Genomic DNA, 24508 nt, shown 5'->3' on the forward strand with positions numbered 1-24508 from the left:
ATTTAAACAGCAAACAGGGTCTATTTGAACAGGGTCTATTTAAACAGGGTCTTGTTGAACAGGGTCTTTTTAAACAGGGTCTTTTTAAACAGGGTCTATTTAAACAGCAAACAGGGTCTATTTGAACCGGGTCTATTTAAACAGGGTCTATTTAAACAGCAAACAGGGTCTATTTGAACAGGGTCTATTTGAACAGGGTCGTTTTAAACAGAAACAGGGTCTTTTTAAACAGAAACAGGGTCTATTGAAACAGAAACAGGGTCTATTTAAACAGGGTCTTTTTGAACAGGGTCTATTTGAACAGCAAACAGGGTCTATTTAAAGAGCAAACAGGGTCTATTTAAACAGCAAGCAGGGTCTATTTGAACAGGGTCTTTTTAAACAGGGTCTTTTTAAACAGGGTCTTTTTAAACAGGGTCTATTTAAACAGGGTCTATTTGAACAGCAAACAGGGTCTATTTAAACAGGGTCTATTTGAACAGGGTCTATTTAAACAGCAAACAGGGTCTATTTAAACAGGGTCTATTTGAACAGCAAACAGGGTCTATTTAAACAGCAAACAGGGTCTATTTGAACAGGGTCTATTTAAACAGGGTCTATTTAAACAGGGTCTATTTGAACAGCAAACAGGGTCTATTTAAACAGGGTCTATTTGAACAGGGTCTATTTAAACAGCAAACAGGGTCTATTTAAACAGGGTCTATTTGAACAGCAAACAGGGTCTATTTAAACAGCAAACAGGGTCTATTTAAACAGGGTCTATTTAAACAGCAAACAGGGTCTATTTAAACAGCAAACAGGGTCTATTTGAACAGCAAACAGGATCTATTTAAACAGCAAACAGGGTCTATTTAAACAGCAAACAGGGTCTATTTAAACAGCAAACAGGGTCTATTTAAACAGCAAACAGAGGCTATTTGAACAGGGTCTTTTTGAACAGGGTCTTTTTGAACAGAAACAGGGTCTATTTAAACAGGGTCTATTTAAACAGGGTCTATTTAAACAGCAAACAGGGTCTATTTAAACAGGGTCTATTTAAACAGGGTCTTTTTGAACAGGGTCTTTTTGAACAGAAACAGGGTCTATTTAAACAGGGTCTATTTAAACAGCAAACAGGGTCTATTCAAACAGGGTCTATTTAAACAGCAAACAGGGTCTATTCAAACAGGGTCTATTTAAACAGCAAACAGGGTCTATTCAAACATGGTCTATTTAAACAGCAAACAGGGTCTTTTTGAACAGGGTCTTTTTGAACAGGGTCTTTTTGAACAGGGTCTTTTTGAACAGGGTCTTTTTAAACAGAAACAGGGTCTATTTGAACAGGGTCTATTTGAACAGGGTCTATTTGAACAGGGTCTATTTGAACAGGGCCTATTTGAACAGAAACAGGGTCTATTTAAACAGGGTCTATTTAAACAGGGTCTATTTAAACAGGGTCTTCTTAAACAGAAACAGGGTCTATTTGAACAGGGTCTATTTGAACAGGGTCTATTTGAACAGCAAAGAGGGTCTATTTGAACAGCAAAGAGGGTCTATTTGAACAGCAAAGAGGGTCTATTTGAACAGCAAAGAGGTTTTATTTAAATAGTTGATGGCACAGAATGAGTTTCAACATCAGAATCGAGATAAACAGAGTTTGAATGAACAGCATTGTGGTATCCGGGTGGGGGAAGGGTAGGGTAGGATAGGGGTTGGGGTAGGGTAGGGTGGGGTGGGGGTAGGGTAGGGTGGGGAGGGGGTGGAGGAAGGGTAGGGTGGGGGTGGGGGAAGGGTAGGGGTGGGGGAAGGGTGGGGGTGGGGGAAGGGTAGGGTAGAGGTGGGGGAAGGGTAGGGTGGGGGTGGGGGAAGGGTAGGGTAGAGGTGGGGGAAGGGTAGGGTAGGGGTGGGGAAAGGGTAGGGTGGGGGTAGGGGTGGGGGTGGGGGAAGGGTAGGGGTGGGGGTGGGGGAAGGGAAGGTTAGGGGTGGGGGGAATGGTAGGGTAGGGGTGGGGGTGGGGGAAGGGTAGGGTAGGTGTGGGGGAAGGGTGGGGTGGGGAAAGGGTAGGGTAGGGGTGGGGAAAGGGTAGGGTAGGGGTGGGGGAAGGGTAGGGTAGGGTGGGGGAAGGGTAGGGGTGGGGGTGGGGGAAGGGAAGGTTAGGGGTGGGGGGAATGGTAGGGTAGGGGTGTGGGTGTGGGTGTGGGTGGGGGAAGGGTAGGGTAGGGGTGGGGGAAGGGTGGGGTGGGGGAAGGGTAGGGTAGGGGTAGGGGTGGGGGAAGGGTGGGGTGGGGGAGGGGTAGGGGTGGGGGAAGGGTGGGGTGGGGGAAGGGTAGGGTAGGGGTGGGGGTGGGGGAAGGGTAGGGTAGGGGTGGGGGTGGGGGAAGGGTAGGGGTGGAGGAAGGGTAGGGTAGGGGTGGAGGAAGGGTAGGGTAGGGGTGGGGGTGGGGGAAGGGTAGGGGTGGAGGAAGGGTAGGGTAGGGGTGGAGGAAGGGTAGGGTAGGGGTGGGGGAAGGGTAGGGTAGGGGTGGGGGAAGGGTAGGGTAGGGGTGGGGGAAGGGTAGGGTAGGGGTGGGGGAAGGGTAGGGTAGGGGTGGGGGAAGGGTAGGTTAGGGGTGGGGGAAGGGTAGGGTAGGGTAGGGGTGGGGGAAGGGTAGGGTAGGGGTGGGGGAAGGGTAGGTTAGGGGTGGGGGAAGGGTAGGGTAGGGTAGGGGTGGGGGTGGGGGAAGGGTAGGGGTGGGGGAAGGGTAGGGTAGGGTAGGGGTGGGGGAAGGGTAGGGTATGGTAGGGTTGGGGGAAGGGTAGGTTAGGGGTGGGGGAAGGGTAGGGTAGGGGTGGGGGGAAGGGTAGGGTAGGGGTGGGGGAGGGGGAAGGGTAGGGTAGGGGTGGGGGGAAGGGTAGGGTAGGGGTGGGGGGAAGGGTAGGGTAGGGGTGGGGGAGGGGGAAGGGTAGGGTAGGGGTGGGGGAAGGGTAGGGTAGGGGTGGGGGAGGGGGAAGGGTAGGGTAGGGGTGGGGGAAGGGTAGGGTAGGTTATGGGTGGGGGAAGGGTAGGGTAGGGGTGGGGGTGGGGGAAGGGTAGGGTAGGGGTGGGGGTGGGGGAAGGGTAGGGTAGGGGTGGGGGTGGGGGAAGGGTAGGGTAGGGGTGGGGGTGGGGGAAGGGTAGGGTAGGGTAGGGGTGGGGGAAGGGTAGGTTAGGGTGGGGGAAGGGTAGGGTAGATGTGGGGGAAGGGTAGTTTAGGGGTGGGGGAAGGGTAGGGTAGGGTAGAAGTGGGGGAAGGGTAGGGTAGGGGTGGGGGTGGGGGAAGGGTAGAGTAGGGTTGGGGTGGGGGAAGGGTAGGGTAGGGAGGGGGTGGGGGAAGGGTAGGGTAGGGGTGGGGGTGGGGGAAGGGTAGGGTAGGGGTGGGGGTGGGGGAAGGGTAGGGTAGGGGTGGGGGAAGGGTAGGGTAGGGTAGGGGTGGGGGAAGGGTAGGTTAGGGTGGGGGAAGGGTAGGGTAGATGTGGGGGAAGGGTAGGGTAGGGGTGGGGGAAGGGTAGGGTAGGGTAGAAGTGGGGGAAGGGTAGGGTAGGGGTGGGGGTGGGGGAAGGGTAGAGTAGGGTTGGGGTGGGGGAAGGGTAGGGTAGGGTGGGGGTGGGGGAAGGGTAGGGTAGGGGTGGGGGAAGGGTAGGGTAGGGTAGGGGTGGGGCAAGGGTAGGGTAGGGTAGAGGTGGGGGAAGGGTAGGGTAGAGTAGGGGTGGGGGAAGAGTAGGGTAGGGGTAGGGGTGGGGGAAGAGTAGGGTAGGGGTGGGGGTGGGGGAAGGTTAGGGTAGGGGTGGGGGTGGGGGAAGGGTAGGGTAGGGGTGGGGGTGGGGGAAGGGTAGGGTAGGGGTGGGGGAAGGGTAGGGTAGGGGTGGGGGAAGGGTAGGGTAGGGGTGGGGGTGGGGGAAGGGTAGGGGTAGGGGTAGGGGTGGGGGTGGGGGAAGGGTAGGGGTAGGGGTGGGGGTGGGGGAAGGGTAGGGGTAGGGGTGGGGGTGGGGGAAGGGTAGGGTAGGGGTAGGGGTGGTGGAAGTGTAGGGTAGGGTAGGGGTGGGGGAAGGGTAGGGTAGGGGTGGGGGAAGGGTAGTGTAGGGGTGGGGGTGGGGGAAGGGTAGGGGTAGGGGTGGGGGTGGGGGAAGGGTAGGGGTAGCGGTGGGGGTGGGGGAAGGGTAGGGTAGGGGTAGGGGTGGGGGAAGTGTAGGGTAGGGTAGGGGTGGGGGAAGGGTAGGGTAGGGGTGGGGGAAGGGTAGTGTAGGGGTGGGGGAAGGGCCAGGGGATTCATGAAGGATGAATCATTTGCCCCATTCTGGGTAGGAATGGTGGTGGGTTCAGTATATAAGTAGCACAAGATTCAGACACCGAATATAATCTGTCCTATTAGTTTGCTCTTAGTAAAGACAGACTCCTATCCCTCGGCAGTTCCACCAAAGATACCCATCATCCAGGAAGTGGCTACAGGTACAGCTCCAACCTGGGTTGCAGGAGAGGGGTATTCACTGACCTGTCACGTTGAGGATTCAAAACCAGCGGCCAGCATAGTCTTCACAAAGAGTAAGTACATCGAAGACGGACACCAGAGAGAGACGGGCAAAATTACCAAAAATACCCTCGGCCTGATCCACTCACAAACTCAACACAGTATGTACCCCCACGCACTGACTCTCACTGGGGTACGGGTCCCCCACACACTGACTCTCACTGGGGAATGGGTCCCATGCTCATGAGTCCCACTGTGTTACGGGTCCCACACACACTGACTCTCACTGGGGTACTGGTCACACACACACACTGACTCTCACTGGGGTACTGGTCACACACACACACTGACTCTCACCGGGGTACGTGTCCCACACACACTGACTCTCACCGGGGTACGTGTCCCACACACACTGACTCTCACTGGGGTACTGGTCACACACACACACTGACTCTCACCGGGGTACGTGTCCCACACACACTGACTCTCACTGGGGTACTGGTCACACACACACACTGACTCTCACTGGGGTACGGGTCCCACACACACTGACTCTCACTGGGGTACGGGTCCCTCACACACTGACTCTCACTGGGGTACTGGTCACACACACACACTGACTCTCACTGGGGTACTGGTCACACACACACACTGACTCTCACTGGGGTACTGGTCACACACACACTGACTCTCACTGGGGTACTGGTCACACACACACACTGACTCTCACTGGGGTACTGGTCACACACACACACTGACTCTCACTGGGGTACTGGTCACACACACACACTGACTCTCACTGGGGTACTGGTCACACACACACACTGACCCTCACTGGGGTACGGGTCCCACACACACTGACTCTCACTGGGGTACTGGTCACACACACACTGATTCTCACTGGGGTACGGGTCCCACACACACTGACTCTCACTGGGGTACTGGTCACACACACACTGATTCTCACTGGGGTACGGGTCCCACACACACTGACTCTCACTGGGGTACGGGTCCCACACACACTGACACTCACTGGGGTACGGGTCCCACACACATTGACTCTCACTGGGGTACGGGTCCCACACACACTGACTCTCACTGGGGTACGGGTCCCACACACACTGACTCTCACTGGGGTACGGGTCCCACACACACTGACTCTCACTGGGGTACGGGTCCCACACACACTGACTCTCACTGGGGTACGGGTCCCACACACACTGACTCTCACTGGGGTACGGGTCCCACACACACTGACTCTCACTGGGGTACGGGTCCCACACACACTGACTCTCACTGGGGTACGGGTCCCACACACACTGACTCTCACTGGGGTACGGGTCCCACACACACTGACTCTCACTGGGGTACGGGTCCCACACACACTGACTCTCACTGGGGTACGGGTCCCACACACATTGACTCTCACTGGGGTACGGGTCCCACACACATTGACTCTCACTGGGGTACGGGTCCCACACACACTAACTCTCACTGGGATACGGGTCCCACCCACACTGACACTCACTGGGCTGCGGGTCCCACACAAACTGACTCTCAATTCAGTGTCGATGTTCACAGTCCCGCTCTAACCTGCAATATATTTGTTTTCATGTTCAGGTGGTTTGGAACTTACCCGATCAGAGACCACAGTGAATCCTGGATCAAAACCAAAACTATTCAGCACCATGTCAGTCATCAGGTCAGTGCAGATCCTGACTGAAAACTGTCCCCATCAAACACTCCCAGGAGAGGTACAGCACGGGGTTAGATACAGAGTAAAGCTCCCTCTACACCGTCCCCATCAAACACTCCCAGGACAGGTACAGCACGGGGTTAGATACAGAGTAAAGCTCCCTCTACACCGTCCCCATCAAACACTCCCAGGACAGGTACAGCACGGGGTTAGATACAGAGTAAAGCTCCCTCTACACCGTCCCCATCAAACACTCCCAGGACAGGTACCGCACGGGGTTAGATACAGAGTAAATCTCCCTCTACACTGTCCCCATCAAACACTCCCAGGACAGGTACAGCACGGGGTTAGATACAGAGTAAATCTCCCTCTACACTGTCCCCATCAAACACTCCCAGGACAGGTACAGCACAGGGTTAGACACTGATTTCAATTTTGATGTGTTATTTTGATGTGATATATTTCGATGGTGTGATATGTTTCGACGGTGTGATATGTTTGGGGGGTGTGATATGTTTGGGGGGTGTGATATGTTTGGGGGGTGTGATACGTTTGGGGGGTGTGATACGTTTGGGGGGTGTGATACGTTTGGGGGGTGTGATACGTTTGGGGGGTGTGATACGTTTGGGGGGTGTGATACGTTTGGAAGGTGTGATACGTTTGGGGGGTGTGATACGTTTGGGGGGTGTGATACGTTTGGGGGGTGTGATATGTTTGGGGGGTGTGATATGTTTGGGGGGTGTGATATGTTTGGGGGGTGTGATATGTTTGGGGGGTGTGATATGTTTGGGGGGTGTGATATGTTTGGACGGTGTGATATGTTTGGACGGTGTGATATGTTTGGACGGTGTGATATGTTTGGACGGTGTGATATGTTTGGACGGTGTGATACGTTTGGACTGTGTGATACGTTTGGACTGTGTGATACGTTTGGACTGTGTGATACGTTTGGACTGTGTGATACGTTTGGGGGGTGTGATACGTTTGGAAGGTGTGATACGTTTGGGGGGTGTGATACGTTTGGGGGGTGTGATACGTTTGGGGGGTGTGATACGTTTGGGGGGTGTGATATGTTTGGGGGGTGTGATATGTTTGGGGGGTGTGATACGTTTGGACTGTGTGATACGTTTGGACTGTGTGATACGTTTGGACTGTGTGATACGTTTGGACTGTGTGATACGTTTGGAAGGTGTGATACGTTTGGGGGGTGTGATACGTTTGGGGGGTGTGATACGTTTGGGGGGTGTGATACGTTTGGGGGGTGTGATACGTTTGGGGGGTGTGATACGTTTGGGGGGTGTGATACGTTTGGGGGGTGTGATACGTTTGGACGGTGTGATACGTTTGGACGGTGTGATACGTTTGGACGGTGTGATACGTTTGGACGGTGTGATACGTTTGGACGGTGTGATACGTTTGGGGGGTGTGATACGTTTGGGGGGTGTGATACGTTTGGGGGGTGTGATACGTTTGGGGGGTGTGATACGTTTGGGGGGTGTGATACGTTTGGGGGGTGTGATACGTTTGGACGGTGTGATACGTTTGGACGGTGTGATACGTTTGGACGGTGTGATACGTTTGGGGGGTATGATACGTTTGGGGGGTATGATATGTTTGGACGGTGTGATACGTTTGGGGGGTATGATACGTTTGGACGGTGTGATACGTTTGGGGGGTGTGATAAGTTTGGGGGGTGTGATATGTTTGGGGGGTGTGATATGTTTGGGGGGTGTGATAAGTTTGGGGGGTGTGATATGTTTGGGGGGTGTGATACGTTTGGGGGGTGTGATACGTTTGGGGGGTGTGATACGTTTGGGGGGTGTGATACGTTTGGGGGGTGTGATACGTTTGGGAGGTGTGATACGTTTGGACGGTGTGATACGTTTGGGGGGTGTGATACGTTTGGACGGTGTGATACGTTTGGAAGGTGTGATACGTTTGGGGGGTGTGATACGTTTGGACGGTGTGATACGTTTGGAAGGTGTGATACGTTTGGAAGGTGTGATACGTTTGGACGGTGTGATACGTTTGGACGGTGTGATACGTTTGGAAGGTGTGATACGTTTGGAGGGTGTGATACGTTTGGGGGGTGTGATACGTTTGGGGGGTGTGATACGTTTGGACGGTGTGATACGTTTGGACGGTGTGATACGTTTGGGGGGTGTGATACGTTTGGACGGTGTGATACGTTTGGACGGTGTGATACGTTTGGACGGTGTGATACGTTTGGGGGGTGTGATACGTTTGGACGGTGTGATACGTTTGGACGGTGTGATACGTTTGGGGGGTGTGATACGTTTGGACGGTGTGATACGTTTGGACGGTGTGATACGTTTGGACGGTGTGATACGTTTGGAAGGTGTGATACGTTTGGGGGGTGTGATACGTTTGGAAGGTGTGATACGTTTGGAGGGTGTGATACGTTTGGGGGGTGTGATACGTTTGGGGGGTGTGATACGTTTGGGGGGTGTGATACGTTTGGGGGGTGTGATACGTTTGGACGGTGTGATACGTTTGGACGGTGTGATACGTTTGGACGGTGTGATACGTTTGGACGGTGTGATACGTTTGGACGGTGTGATACGTTTGGACGGTGTGATACGTTTGGACGGTGTGATACGTTTGGAAGGTGTGATACGTTTGGGGGGTGTGATACGTTTGGAAGGTGTGATACGTTTGGGGGGTGTGATACGTTTGGGGGGTGTGATACGTTTGGACGGTGTGATATGTTTGGAAGGTGTGATATAGTTTGATGTTCACTACCTTCTTTTGGAATCTGTGTCTGTTCAGGGTGACCCCAGAGAGCACGGACAATGGGAAGGATATTCTTTGCGCAGCCTGGAACCCTGCCCTCTCTCAGCCGCGTACCACTTCCTTCAGGATGAACGTTTTGTGTAAGTCTGGACAGTTCCCTGACAGCCCCTCACTGCAGGAGAGCTGGCTACACAGGGGCATCAGCAGGAAAGCTGCATCTTGATAGCGCCTTTGTCGATGACTGACCCTGGCATCCACACTTTGATTTCAGACCCACCAGAGATGCCCAAGATCGAAGGTTTGAGTCAGCGTCAGGTCAAAGCTGGAGTCACCCTTCAATTGGTTTGTACCTCAACTGGAGGAAACCCATTGGCTATGCTGCAGTGGCTCAAGGTGAGATCCACAGCCAATCACAGGGCAGGTCCACAGCCAATCACAGGGCAGGTCCACAGCCAATCACAGGGCAGGTCAGTGGGATGCCTTGGGGGGGTAAAAGAAGTCGACGATCTTGGGAGAAATCTAAACTTTGAAAAACTCATCGGAGAGAAGATTGACATAATTAAAATACTCAACCTGAAAAATGCACCTCCAACAGTGCGGCATCCCCTCAGTACTGACCCTCTGACAGTGCGGCACTCCCTCAGTACTGACCCTCCAACAGTGCGGCACTCCCTCAGTACTGACCCTCCGACAGTGCGGCACTCCCTCAGTACTGACCCTCCGACAGTGCGGCACTCCCTCAGTACTGACCCTCTGACAGTGCGGCACTCCCTCAGTACTGACCCTCCGACAGTGCAGCACTCCCTCAGTACTGACCCTCTGACAGTGCGGCACTCCCTCAGTACTGACCCTCTGACAGTGCGGCACTCCCTCAGTACTGACCCTCTGACAGTGCAGCACTCCCTCAGTACTGACCCTCTGACAGTGCAGCACTCCCTCAGTACTGACCCTCTGACAGTGCGGCACTCCCTCAGTACTGACCCACCGACAGTGCGGCACTCCCTCAGTACTGACCTTCTGACAGTGCGGCAATCCCTCAGTACTGACCCTCTGACAGTGCAGCACTCCCTCAGTACTGACCCTCCGACAGTGCAGCACTCCCTCAGTACTGACCCTCTGACAGTGCAGTGCTCCCTCAGTACTGACCGTCCGACAGTGCAGCGCTCCCTCAGTACTGACCCTCTGACAGTGCAGCGCTCCCTCAGTACTAACCCTCTGACAGTGCAGCACTCCCTCAGTACTGACCCTCCGACAGTGCAGCGCTCCCTCAGTACTGACCCTCTGACTGTGCAGCACTCCTTCAGTACTGACTCTCTGACAGTGCAGCACTCCTTCAGTACTGACCCTCTGACAGTGCAGCACTCCCTCAGTACTGACCGTCCGACAGTGCAGCACTCCCTCAGTACTGACCGTCCGACAGTGCAGCACTCCCTCAGTACTGACCGTCCGACAGTGCAGCACTCCCTCAGTACTGACCCTCTGACAGTGCAGCGCTCCCTCAGTACTGACTCTCTGACAGTGCAGCACTCCCTCAGTACTGACCGTCCAACAGTGCAGCACTCCCTCAGTACTGACCCTCTGACAGTGCAGCGCTCCCTCAGTACTGACTCTCTGACAGAGCAGCGCTCCCTCAGTACTGACCCTCCGACAGTGCAGCGCTCCCTCAGTACTGACCCTCTGACAGTGCAGCGCTCCCTCAGTACAGACCCTCTGACAGTGCAGCACTCCCTCAGTACTGACCCTCCGACAGTGCAGCACTCCCTCAGTACTGACCCTCCGACAGTGCAGCACTCCCTCAGTACTGACCTTCCGACAGTGCGGCACTCCCTCAGTACTGAACCTCTGACAGTGCAGCACTCCCTCAGTACTGACCCTCTGACAGTGCAGCACTCCCTCAGTACTGACCCTCTGACAGTGCAGCACTCCCTCAGTACTGACCCTCTGACAGTGCAGCACTCCCTCAGTACTGACCCTCTGACAGTGCGGCACTCCCTCAGTACTGACCCTCTGACAGTGCGGCACTCCCTCAGTACTGACCCTCTGACAGTGCGGCACTCCCTCAGTACTGACCCTCCGACAGTGTGGCACTCACTCATTACTGACCCTCCTAAAGTGCAGCACTCCCTCAGTACTGCCCTTCTGACAGTGCGGCACTCCCTCATTACTGACCCTCTGACAGTGAGGCACTCCCTCAGTACTGACCCTCTGACAGTGCTGCACTCCCTCAGTACTGACCCTCTGACAGTGCTGCACTCCCTCAGTACTGACCCTCTGACAGTGAGGCACTCCCTCAGTACTGACCCTCTGACAGTGCTGCACTCCCTCAGTACTGACCCTCTGACAGTGCTGCACTCCCTCAGTACTGACCCTCTGACAGTGCTGCACTCCCTCAGTACTGACCCTCTGACAATGCAGCACTCCCTCAGTACTGACCCTCCGACAGTGCAGCACTCCCTCCGTACTGACCTTCCGACAGTGCGGCACTCCCTCAGTACTGACCCTCCGACAGTGCGGCACTCCCTCAGTACTGACCTTCCGACAGTGCGGCACTCCCTCAGTACTGAATCTCTGACAGTGCAGCACTCCCTCAGTACTGACCCTCTGACAGTGCAGCACTCCCTCAGTACTGACCCTCTGACAGTGCAGCACTCCCTCAGTACTGACCCTCTGACAGTGCAGCACTCCCTCAGTACTGACCCTCTGACAGTGCAGCACTCCCTCAGTACTGACCCTCTGAAAGTGCAGCACTCCCTCAGTACTGACCCTCTGACAGTGCAGCACTCCCTCAGTACTGACCCTCTGACAGTGCAGCACTCCCTCAGTACTGACCCTCTGACAGTGCAGCACTCCCTCAGTACTGACCCTCTGACAGTGCAGCACTCCCTCAGTACTGACCCTCTGACAGTGCAGCACTCCCTCAGTACTGACCCTCTGACAGTGCAGCACTCCCTCAGTACTGACCCTCTGACAGTGCAGCACTCCCTCAGTACTGACCCTCTGACAGTGCAGCACTCCCTCAGTACTGACCCTCCGACAGTGCGGCACTCACTCATTACTGACCCTCCTAAAGTGCAGCACTCCCTCAGTACTGACCCTCCGACAGTGCAGCTCTCCCTCAGTACTGACCCTCCGACAGTGCAGCACTCCCTCAGTACTGACCCTCTGACAGTGCAGCACTCCCTCAGTACTGACCCTCTGACAGTGCGGCACTCCCTCAGTACTGACCCTCTGACAGTGTAGCACTCCCTCAGTAATGACCCTCCGACAGTGCAGCACTCCCTCAGTACTGACCCTCCGACAGTGCGGCACTCCCTCAGTACTGACCCTCCGATAGTGCGGCACTCCCTCAGTACTGACCCTCCGACAGTGCAGCACTCCCTCAGTACTGACCCTCCGACAGTGCGGCACTCCCTCAGTACTGACCCTCCGACAGTGCAGCACTCCCTCAGTACTGACCCTCCGACAGTGCAGCACTCCCTCAGTACTGACCCTCCGACAGTGCAGCACTCCCTCAGTATTGACCCTCCGACAGTGCGGCACTCCCTCAGTAATGACCCTCCGACAGTGCAGCACTCCCTCAGTACTTACTCAGTCAGTGCACTGGGGAGTGTTTGCCCAGGTGATGTGTGGAAGTCTTTGGTTGTGTCAGGAGCCCCCTTGGTTGGAGTTGCAGTGTTGCGTTGTGAGTGATGTAGTTGACCCTGCACTGTTGACAATGTCCTGTACTTTCACACACTCTCTTCTCTCTGCTCCTCGAGGGTGATGAGGTGCTGTCCAAGAGTTGGGAGACTGATGATGCAACGAGGTCATCTCGCAGTTTGCTCTCATATTCGACTAAACCTCAGGATGATGGTGTCAAACTGACTTGTGAGGCACTGAATCAGGTGACAGCGAAACCACTGAGGGCTGTCATCATCCTGCATGTTGTCTGTGAGTCTGAAAATCTACATCAAGTCACACACTGACTCTCACTGGGGTACGGGTCCCACACGCACACTGACTCTCACTGGGGTGCGGGTCCCACACAAACTGACTCTCACTGGGGTACAGGTCCCACCCACACTGACTCCCACTGGGGTACGGGTCCCACACACACTGACTCTCACTGGGGTACGGGTCCCACACACACTGACTCTCACTGGGATACGGGTCCCACACACACTGACTCTCACTGGGGTACGGGTCTCACACACACTGACTCTCACTGGGGTACGGGTCCCACACACACTGACTCTCACTGGGGTACGGGTCCCACACACACTGACTCTCACTGGGGTACGTGTCCCACACACACTGACTCTTACTGGGGTACGGGTCTCACACACACTGACTCTCACTGGGATACGGGTCCCACACACACTGACTCTCACTGGGGTACGGGTCCCACACACACTGACTCTCACTGGGGTACGTGTCCCACACACACTGACTCTTACTGGGGTACAGGTCCCACCCACACTGACTCTCACTGGGGTAGGGTGTGTGTTGCTTTGTACCTGACCCTCCTCCCTCTGTATTCCAGACGCTCCAACCCGGGTGGTGATTTCTGGACAGTCCCGAGCAGCTGAGGGTAAAGACATTTCCTTGTCCTGCAGCACGAGTTCCAGCAGCCCCCCCGCAGTCATCCGATGGTGGGCATCTGGGAAGGAGCTGAATGTCACTGAGGTGACCTACAGTCGGGTAAGTGTGGTCAGGACGGACGGAGCTGTGTGTGGGAGCGTCAGTGAGCGGTGCCCCACCTTCCCGGTGAGTGGGGGTGGGGGGCGGGGGGCTCTGGGTGAAGCCCCCTCTGTCGCTGGCACCGAGCGACCACGCCGATCGGCGCCTTGGCCGAGACGTCCAGCCTGGGCCGGGTCCGGAGTCCAAGGTGCTGACCACCAGGGTCGCGCTGGTTGGCCCACGTACCGAACGTGGCAGCCAATCCGGTGCACAGCAAGATCCCACGGACAGTGAGCCAGGCGATCACGACCCACATCATCGGTGTTTTTAGTGGATTTGGTGGAGGGATGGACATTGGCTCCAGGGACACGGGGGAGAACTCACCCCTCCCCCCTCCCTCCACCCCTCCCCCCTCCCTCCACCCCTCCCCCCTCCCCTCCCCTCCGCCTCCCCCTCCACCCCTCCCCCCTCCCCTCCCCCCTCCCCTCCCCCTCCCCCCTCCTCCCCTCCCGCCTCCCCCTCCTCCCCTCCGCTTCCCCCTCCCCCATCCCCCTGGCTCTTCTACCCAATAGCGGCCGTGGGATCATTTACACAGGTCCCAGAGGGTTTAATGTCTCATCTGAAAGACAGTGCTGCACTCCCTCAGTACTCTCCCTCTGACAGTGCAGCACTCCCTCAGTACTCTCCCTCTGACAGTGCGGCACTCCCTCAGTACTGACCCTCTGACAGTGCAGCACTCCCTCAGTACTCTCCCTCTGACAGTGCAGCACTCCCTCAGTACTGACCCTCTGACAGTGCAGTACTCCCTCAGTACTCTCCCTCTGACAGTGCAGCACTCCCTCAGTACTGACCCTCTGACAGTGCAGCACTCCCTCAGTACTGACCATCCGACAGTGCAGTACTCCCTCAGTACTGACCCCCTGACAGTGCGGCACTCCCTCAGTACTGACCCTCCGACAGTGCGGCACTCCCTCAGTACTGACGCTCCGACAGTGCAGTACTCCCTCAGTACTGACCCCCTGACAGTGCGGCACTCCCTCAGTACTGACCCTCCGACAGTGCGGCACTCCCTCAGTACTGACCCTCCGACAGTGCTGCACTCCCTCAGTACTGACCCCCTGACAGTGCGGCACTCCCTCAGTACTGACCCGCCGACAGTGCAGCACTCCCTCAGTACTGACCCTCTGACAGTGCAGCACTCCCTCAGTACTGACACTCTGACAGTGCGGCACTCCCTCAGTACTCTCCCTCTGACAGTGCAGCACTCCCTCAGTACTGACGCTCTGACAGTGCGGCACTCCCTCAGTACTGACACTCTGACAGTGCGGCACTCCCTCAGTACTCTCCCTCTGACAGTGCAGTACTCCCTCAGTACGCTCCCTCTGACAGTGCAGCACTCCCTCAGTACTGACCATCTGACAGTGCGGCACTCCCTCAGTACTGACCCTCTGACAGTGCAGCACTCCCTCAGTACTGACCCTCTGACAGTGCAGCACTCCCTCAGTACTGACCCTCCGACAGTGCAGTACTCCCTCAGTACTGACCATCCGACAGTGCAGTACTCCCTCAGTACTGACCCCCTGACAGTGCGGCACTCCCTCAGTACTGACCCTCCGACAGTGCGGCACTCCCTCAGTACTGACCATCCGACAGTGCAGTACTCCCTCAGTACTGACCCCCTGACAGTGCGGCACTCCCTCAGTACTGACCCTCCGACAGTGCGGCACTCCCTCAGTACTGACCATCCGACAGTGCAGTACTCCCTCAGTACTGACCCCCTGACAGTGCGGCACTCCCTCAGTACTGACCCTCCGACAGTGCGGCACTCCCTCAGTACTGACCCTCCGACAGTGCAGCACTCCCTCAGTACTGACCCCCTGACAGTGCGGCACTCCCTCAGTACTGACCCCCCGACAGTGCAGCACTCCCTCAGTACTGACCCTCTGACAGTGCAGCACTCCCTCAGTACTGACCCTCTGACAGTGCAGCACTCCCTCAACACTGACCCTCTGACAGTGCAGCACTCCCCCCGTACTGACCCTCTGACAGTGCAGCGCTCCCTCAGTACTGACCCTCCGACAGTGCAGCACTCCCTCAGTACTGACCCTCTGACAGTGCAGCACTCCCTCAGTACTGACCCTCTGACAGTGCAGCACTCCCTCAGTACTGTCCCTCTGACAGTGCTGCACTTCCTCAGTACTGACCCTCCGACAGTGCAGCACTCCCTCAGTACTGACCCTCTGAGAGTGCAGCACTCCCTCAGTACTGACCCTCTGACAGTGCGGCACTCCCTCAGTACTGACCCTCCGACAGTGCAGTACTCCCTCAGTACTGACCCTCCGACAGTGCAGCACTCCCTCAGTACTGTCCCTCTGACAGTGCTGCACTTCCTCAGTACTGACCCTCCGACAGTGCAGCACTCCCTCAGTACTGACCCTCCGACAGTGCAGCACTCCCTCAGTACTGACCCTCCGACAGTGCAGCACTCCCTCAGTACTGACCCTCCGACAGTGCAGCACTCCCTCAGTACTGACCCTCTGACAGTGCAGCACTCCCTCAGTACTGATCCTCAGACAGTGCAGCACTCCCTCAGTACTGACCCTCTGACAGTGCAGCACTCCCTCAGTACTGACCCTCTGACATTTCAGCACTCCCTCAGTAGTGACCCTCTGACAGTGCAGCACTCCCTCAGTACTGTCCCTCTGACAGTGCTGCACTTCCTCAGTACTGACCCTCCGACAGTGCAGCTCTCCCTCAGTACTGACCCTCTGACAGTACAGCACTCCCTCAGTACTGACCATCTGACAGCGCGGCACTCCCTCAGTACTGACCCTCCGACAGTGCAGCACTCCCTCAGTACTGACCCTCCGACAGTACAGCACTCCCTCAGTACTGACCCTCTGACAGTGCGTCACTCCCTCAGTACTGACCCTCTGACAGTGCAGCACTCCCTCAGTACTGACCCTCTGACAGTGCAGCATTCACTCAGCACTGACCCTCTGACAGTGCGGCACTCCCTCAGTACTGACCCTCTGACAGTGCAGCACTCCCTCAGTACTGACCCTCTGACAGTACAGCACTCCCTCAGTACTGACCATCTGACAGTGCGGCACTCCCTCAGTACTGACCATCTGACAGTGCAGCACTCCCTCAGTACTGACCCTCTGACAGTGCAGCACTCCCTCAGTACTGACCCTCTGACAGTGCAGCACTCCCTCAGTACTGACCCTCTGACAGTGCAGCACTCCCTCAGTACTGACCCTCTGACAGTGCGGCGCTCCCTCAGTACTGACCCTCCAACAGTGCAGCACTCCCTCAGTACTGACCCTCTGACAGTGCAGCACTCCCTCAGTACTGACCCTCTGACAGTGCAGCACTCCCTCAGTACTGAAACTCTGACAGTGCAGCACTCCCTCAGTACTGACCATCTGACAGTGCAGCACTCCCTCAGTACTGACCCTCTGACAGTGCAGCACTCCCTCAGTACTGACCCTCTGACAGTGCAGCACTCCCTCAGTACTGACCCTCTGACAGTGCAGCACTCCCTCAGTACTGAACCTCTGACAGTGCAGCACTCCCTCAGTACTGACCATCTGACAGTGCGGTACTCCCTCAGTACTGACCATCTGACAGTGCGGTACTCCCTCAGTACTGACCATCTGACAGTGCGGCACTCCCTCAGTACTGACCCTCTGACAGTGCGGCACTCCCTCAGTACTGACCCTCTGACAGTGCAGCACTCCCTCAGTACTGACCCTCCAACAGTGCAGCACTCCCTCAGTACTGACCCTCTGACAGTGCAGCACTCCCTCAGTACTGACCCTCTGACAGTGCAGCACTCCCTCAGTACTGACCCTCTGACAGTGCGGCACTCCCTCAGTACTGACCCTCCGACAGTGCAGTACTCCCTCAGTACTGACCCTCCGACAGTGCAGCACTCCCTCAGTACTGTCCCTCTGACAGTGCTGCACTTCCTCAGTACTGACCCTCCGACAGTGCAGCACTCCCTCAGTACTGACCCTCCGACAGTGCAGCACTCCCTCAGTACTGACCCTCCGACAGTGCAGCACTCCCTCAGTACTGACCCTCTGACAGTGCAGCACTCCCTCAGTACATACCCTCCGACAGTGCGGCACTCCCTCAGTACTGACCCCCTGACAGTGCAGCACTCCCTCAGTACTGACCCTCTGACAGTGCAGCACTCCCTCAGTACTGACCCTCTGACAGTGCAGCACTCCCTCAGTACTGACCCTCTGACAGTGCAGCACTCCCTCAGTACTGACCCTCTGACAGTGCAGCACTCCCTCAGTACTGACCCTCAGACAGTGCAGCACTCCCTCAGTACTGACCCTCTGACAGTACAGCACTCCCTCAGTACTGACCCTCTGACATTTCAGCACTCCCTCAGTAGTGACCCTCTGACAGTGCAGCACTCCCTCAGTACTGTCCCTCTGACAGTGCTGCACTTCCTCAGTACTGACCCTCCGACAGTGCAGCTCTCCCTCAGTACTGACCCTCTGACAGTACAGCACTCCCTCAGTACTGACCATCTGACAGCGCGGCACTCCCTCAGTACTGACCCTCCGACAGTGCAGCACTCCCTCAGTACTGACCCTCCGACAGTACAGCACTCCCTCAGTACTGACCCTCTGACAGTGCGTCACTCCCTCAGTACTGACCCTCTGACAGTGCAGCACTCCCTCAGTACTGACCCTCTGACAGTGCAGCATTCACTCAGCACTGACCCTCTGACAGTGCGGCACTCCCTCAGTACTGACCCTCTGACAGTGCAGCACTCCCTCAGTACTGACCCTCTGACAGTACAGCACTCCCTCAGTACTGACCATCTGACAGTGCGGCACTCCCTCAGTACTGACCATCTGACAGTGCAGCACTCCCTCAGTACTGACCCTCTGACAGTGCAGCACTCCCTCAGTACTGACCCTCTGACAGTGCAGCACTCCCTCAGTACTGACCCTCTGACAGTGCGGCGCTCCCTCAGTACTGACCCTCCAACAGTGCAGCACTCCCTCAGTACTGACCCTCTGACAGTGCAGCACTCCCTCAGTACTGACCCTCTGACAGTGCAGCACTCCCTCAGTACTGACCCTCTGACAGTGCAGCACTCCCTCAGTACTGAACCTCTGACAGTGCAGCACTCCCTCAGTACTGACCATCTGACAGTGCGGTACTCCCTCAGTACTGACCATCTGACAGTGCGGCACTCCCTCAGTACTGACCCTCTGACAGTGCAGCACTCCCTCAGTACTGACCCTCTGACAGTGCGGCGCTCCCTCAGTACTGACCCTCCAACAGTGCAGCACTCCCTCAGTACTGACCCTCTGACAGTGCAGCACTCCCTCAGTACTGACCCTCTGACAGTGCAGCACTCCCTCAGTACTGACGCTCTGACAGTGCGGCACTCCCTCAGTACTCTCCCTCTGACAGTGCGGCACTCCCTCAGTACTCTCCCTCTGACAGTGCGGCACTCCCTCAGTACTGACACTCTGACAGTGAGGCACTCCCTCAGTACTGACACTCTGACAGTGCGGCACTCCCTCAGTACTCTCCCTCTGACAGTGCAGTACTCCCTCAGTACTCTCCCTCTGACAGTGCAGCACTCCCTCAGTACTGACCATCTGACAGTGCGGCACTCCCTCAGTACTGACCCTCTGACAGTGCAGCACTCCCTCAGTACTGACCCTCTGACAGTGCAGCACTCCGTCAGTACTGACCCTCCGACAGTGCAGCACTCCGTCAGTACTGACCCTCCGACAGTGCAGTACTCCCTCAGTACTGACCATCCGACAGTGCAGTACTCCCTCAGTACTGACCCCCTGACAGTGCGGCACTCCCTCAGTACTGACCCTCCGACAGTGCGGCACTCCCTCAGTACTGACCCTCCGACAGTGCAGTACTCCCTCAGTACTGACCCCCTGACAGTGCGGCACTCCCTCAGTACTGACCCTCCGACAGTGCGGCACTCCCTCAGTACTGACCCTCCGACAGTGCTGCACTCCCTCAGTACTGACCCCCTGACAGTGCGGCACTCCCTCAGTACTGACCCGCCGACAGTGCAGCACTCCCTCAGTACTGACCCTCTGACAGTGCAGCGCTCCCTCAGTACTGACCCTCTGACAGTGCAGCGCTCCCTCAGTACTGACCCTCTGACAGTGCAGCACTCCCTCAGTACTGACCCTCTGACAGTGCAGCACACCCTCAGTACTGACCCTCCGACAGTGCAGCACACCCTCAGTACTGACCCTCCGACAGTGCAGCGCTCCCTCAGTACTGACCCTCCGACAGTGCAGCGCTCCCTCAGTACTGACCCTCTGACAGTGCAGCACTCCCTCAGTACTGACCCTCCGACAGTGCAGCACTCCCTCAGTACTGACCCTCTGACAGTGCAGCACACCCTCAGTACTGACCCTCCGACAGTGCAGCACTCCCTCAGTACTGACCCTCTGACAGTGCAGCGCTCCCTCAGTACTGACCCTCCGACAGTGCAGCGCTCCCTCAGTACTGACCCTCTGACAGTGCAGCACTCCCTCAGTACTGACCCTCCGACAGTGCAGCACTCCCTCAGTACTGACCCTCTGACAGTGCAGCACTCCCTCAACACTGACCCTCTGACAGTGCAGCACTCCCCCCGTACTGACCCTCTGACAGTGCAGCGCTCCCTCAGTACTGACCCTCCGACAGTGCAGCACTCCCTCAGTACTGACCCTCTGACAGTGCAGCACTCCCTCAGTACTGACCCTCTGACAGTGCAGCACTCCCTCAGTACTGACCCTCTGACAGTGCAGCACTCCCTCAGTACTGTCCCTCTGACAGTGCTGCACTTCCTCAGTACTGACCCTCCGACAGTGCAGCACTCCCTCAGTACTGACCCTCTGAGAGTGCAGCACTCCCTCAGTACTGACCCTCCGACAGTGCAGCACTCCCTCAGTACTGACCCTCTGACAGTGCAGCACTCCCTCAGTACTGACCCTCCGACAGTGCAGTACTCCCTCAGTACTGACCCTCCGACAGTGCAGCACTCCCTCAGTACTGTCCCTCTGACAGTGCTGCACTTCCTCAGTACTGACCCTCCGACAGTGCAGCACTCCCTCAGTCCTGACCCTCCGACAGTGTAGCACTCCCTCAGTACTGACCCTCTGACAGTGCAGCACTCCCTCAGTACTGACCCTCTGACAGTGCAGCACTCCCTCAGTACTGACCCTCTGACAGTGCAGCACTCCCTCAGTACTGACCCTCTGACAGTGCAGCACTCCCTCAGTACTGACCCTCTGACAGTGCAGCACTCCCTCAGTACTGACCCTCTGACAGTGCAGCACTCCCTCAGTACTGACCCTCTGACAGTGCAGCACTCCCTCAGTACTGACCCTCTGACAGTGCAGCACTCCCTCAGTACTGATCCTCAGACAGTGCAGCACTCCCTCAGTACTGACCCTCTGACATTTCAGCACTCCCTCAATAGTGACCCTCTGACAGTGCAGCACTCCCTCAGTACTGTCCCTCTGACAGTGCTGCACTTCCTCAGTACTGACCCTCCGACAGTGCAGCTCTCCCTCAGTACTGACCCTCTGACAGTGCAGCACTCCCTCAGTACTGACCCTCCGACAGTGCAGCACTCCCTCAGTACAGACCCTCCGACAGTGCTGCACTCCCTCAGTACTGACTCTCTGAGGTTAAATGCATTTGTGTTGATGCTGTAATTTCTTTGACTGAGTAAACGTGAAAATAATGCTAGAAGATTCCGGCCGCACTTGCCTGCGGTAAACATGCTTCCATGGTGACTGTTGTTAGGATGAATCTGGCCAGTCTCGCTGACCTTAGTGACTTTCGTTCCCCCTCAGACCAGTCTTGGCGTCAGCACCATTTCCAATGTCACGCTTACCACCAGTCGGCAGGATAACGGGATCATCATCGTGTGTGAGGCTGTCAACGAGGCTGTCTTCATGACCAGGAGTGCCAGCATTGTCCTTAAAGTTCACTGTGAGTATGAGAGGCCCGAGGCCAGGGTCAAAGCTCACCGCAAGCAGGCCCGAGGCCAGAGTCAAAGTTCACTGTGCGGAGGCCCGAGGCCAGAGTCAAAGTTCACTGTGCGGAGGCCCGAGGCCAGAGTCAAAGTTCACTGTGCGGAGGCCCGAGGCCAGAGTCAAAGTTCACTGTGCGGAGGCCCGAGGCCAGAGTCAAAGTTCACTGTGCGGAGGCCCGAGGCCAGAGTCAAAGTTCACTGTGCGGAGGCCCGAGGCCAGAGTCAAAGTTCACTGTGCGGAGGCCCGAGGCCAGAGTCAAAGTTCACTGTGCGGAGGCCCGAGGCCAGTGTCAAAGTTCACTGTGCGGAGGCCCGAGGCCAGTGTCAAAGTTCACTGTACGGAGGCCCGAGGCCAGAGTCAAAGTTCACTGTGCGGAGGCCCGAGGCCAGAGTCAAAATTCACTGTGCGGAGGCCCGAGGCCAGGGTCAAAGTTCACTGTGCGGAGGCCCGAGGCCAGGGTCAAAGTTCACTGCGGAGGCCCGAGGCCAGGGTCAAAGCTCACTGTGCGGAGGCCTGAGGCCAGGGTCAAAGCTCACCGTGAGCAGGCCCCAGGCCAGGGTCAAAGCTCACCGCGAGCAGGCCCGAGGCCAGAGTCAAAGCTCACCGTGAGCAGGCCCCAGGCCAGGGTCAAAGCTCACTGTGCGCAGGCCCCAGGCCAGGGTCAAAGCTCACCGCGAGCAGGCCCAAGGCCAGAGTCAAAGGGCACAGTGAGGAGGTGGATGAGACTGGAACTATACAGGAACTGGGCTGTATTACCTGGGCCCTGGGCCTTCACATCGTTGAGGATTGGGGGAGGGTGTGAAGCAGACATGAGGCATTGGGAGAGCTGGGAAGGAGGCGGGGGGAACCTCCGGTGGGGAACAGACCTCGGCCTGTGGGCGGCCCGTCAGAGACTGGGTTGTTGCTGATGTTGGTCCTTTGCTCTGTGGCTCCAATAGACCCGCCGGAGAGGATCTGGATCCTGGGCCCCCCTCAGAGTGCGCGTTTCCACACTGGGGCCCAGGTCACTCTGTCCTGCTTTGTCAGCGGAGGGAACCCACCAGCTCGACTCACCTGGACAAAGGTAAAAGCTCCATTCACAGCTTCCTGATTCGGGACCTCGTCCCCCACCCTACACACCGTCCTCACCCGCATCACCTCCCACAGCACAGGACGAGGCCATTCCACCCATCATATCTATACTGGCTCTTAGAAAGATCTGTCCAATTAGTCCCACTCTCCCTCCCCCTGCTCATTCCCCATAGCCCTGTATCAATCCCAAACTAATCCCACTGTCCCGCTCTCTCCCCATAGCCCTGTATCAATCCCCAAACTAATCACACTGTCCCGCTCTCTCCCCATAGCCCTGTATCAATCCCAAACTAATCCCACTGCCTCGCTCTCTCCCCTTAACCCTGTATCAAACCCCAAACTAATCCCACTGTCCCGCTCTCTCCCCATAGCCCTGTATCAATCCCAAACTAATCCCACTGCCTCGCTCTCTCTCCATAGCCCTGTATCAACTCCCCAAACTAATCCCACTGTCCCGCTCTCTCCCCATAGCCCTGTATCAATCCCCAAACTAATCCCACTGCCCCCACTCTCTCCCCATAGCCCTGTATCAGTCCCTAAACTAATCTCACTGTCCCGCTCTCTCCCCATAGCCCTGTATCAATCCCCAAACTAATCCCACTGTCCCACTCTCTCCCCATAGCCCTGTATCAATCCCCAAACTAATCCCACTGTCCCAATCTCTCCCCATAGCCCTGTATCAATCCCCAAACTAATCCCACTGTCCCACTCTCTCCCCATAGCCCTGTATCAATCCCAAACTAATCCCACTGCCCCGCTCTCTCCCCATAGCCCAGTATCAATCCCCAAACTAATCCCACTGCCCCACTCTCTCCCCATAGCCCTGTATCAATCCCCAAACTAATCCCACTGTCCCGCTCTCTCTCCATAGCCCTGTATCAATCCCCAAACTAATCCCACTGTCCCCGCTCTCTCCCCATAGCCCTGTATCAATCCCCAAACTAATCCCACTACTCCGCTCTCTCCCCATAGCCCTGTATCAGTCCCAAACTAATCCCACTGTCCCCGCTCTCTCCCCATAGCCCTGTATCAATCCCCAAACTAATCCCACTACTCCGCTCTCTCCCCATAGCCCTGTATCAGTCCCTAAACTAATCCCACTGTCCCGCTCTCTCCCCATTACCCTGTATCAATGCCCAAATTAATCCCATTGCCCCACTCACTCCTCATAGCCCTGTATCCATCCCCAAACTAATCCCACTGCCCCACTCTCTCCCCATAGCCCTGTATCAATCCCCAAACTAATCCCACTGCCTCACTCTATTCCCATAGCCCTGTATCAATCCCCAAACTAATCACACTGCCCCACTCACTCCTCATAGCCCTGTATCAATCCCCAAACTAATCCCACTGTCCTGCTCTCTCTCCATAGCCCAGTATCAATCCCAAACTAATCCCACTGCCCCAATCTCTCCCCATAGCCCTGTATCAATCCCAAACTAATCCCACTGCCCTGCTCTCTCCCCATAGCCCTGTATCAATCCCAAACTAATCCCACTACTCCGCTCTCTCCCCATAGTCCTGTATCAATCCCCAAACTAATCCCACTGCCCCAATCTCTCCCCATAGCCCTGTATCAATCCCGAAACTAATCCCACTGCCGCGCTCTCACCCCATAGCCCTGTATCAATCCCCAAACTAATCCCACTGCCACACTCTCACCCCATAGCCCTGTATCAATCCCGAAACTAATCCCACTGCCGCGGTCTCACCCCATAACCCTGTATCAATCCACAAACTAATCCCACTGCCCCAATCTCTCCCCATAGCCCTGTATCAATCCCAAACTAATCCCACTGCCCTGCTCTCTCCCCATAGCCCTG

The 24508-nt window shown here is 56.4% G+C and overlaps 1 protein-coding gene across 1 annotated transcript in view; it reads left to right on the top strand.

Moving 5' to 3' along the window:
• The window catches only part of LOC121275186 (nephrin-like), a gene marked incomplete at both ends in the record, with an annotated part of 33271 nt that overhangs the window by 2613 nt on the left and 6150 nt on the right, over positions 1-24508 (top strand). The window contains 8 exons of the mRNA XM_041182605.1: positions 4406-4537; positions 6084-6165; positions 8950-9053; positions 9185-9306; positions 12672-12843; positions 13436-13593; positions 21432-22206; positions 22553-22677. Of these exons, the coding sequence (XP_041038539.1) occupies positions 4406-4537; positions 6084-6165; positions 8950-9053; positions 9185-9306; positions 12672-12843; positions 13436-13593; positions 21432-22206; positions 22553-22677 (1670 nt within the window). The remainder of the gene's footprint in view (positions 1-4405; positions 4538-6083; positions 6166-8949; positions 9054-9184; positions 9307-12671; positions 12844-13435; positions 13594-21431; positions 22207-22552; positions 22678-24508) is intronic.

Source organism: Carcharodon carcharias, unplaced genomic scaffold, assembly GCF_017639515.1.
Source record: "Carcharodon carcharias isolate sCarCar2 unplaced genomic scaffold, sCarCar2.pri scaffold_615_ctg1, whole genome shotgun sequence".
Lineage (NCBI taxonomy): Eukaryota > Metazoa > Chordata > Chondrichthyes > Lamniformes > Lamnidae > Carcharodon > Carcharodon carcharias.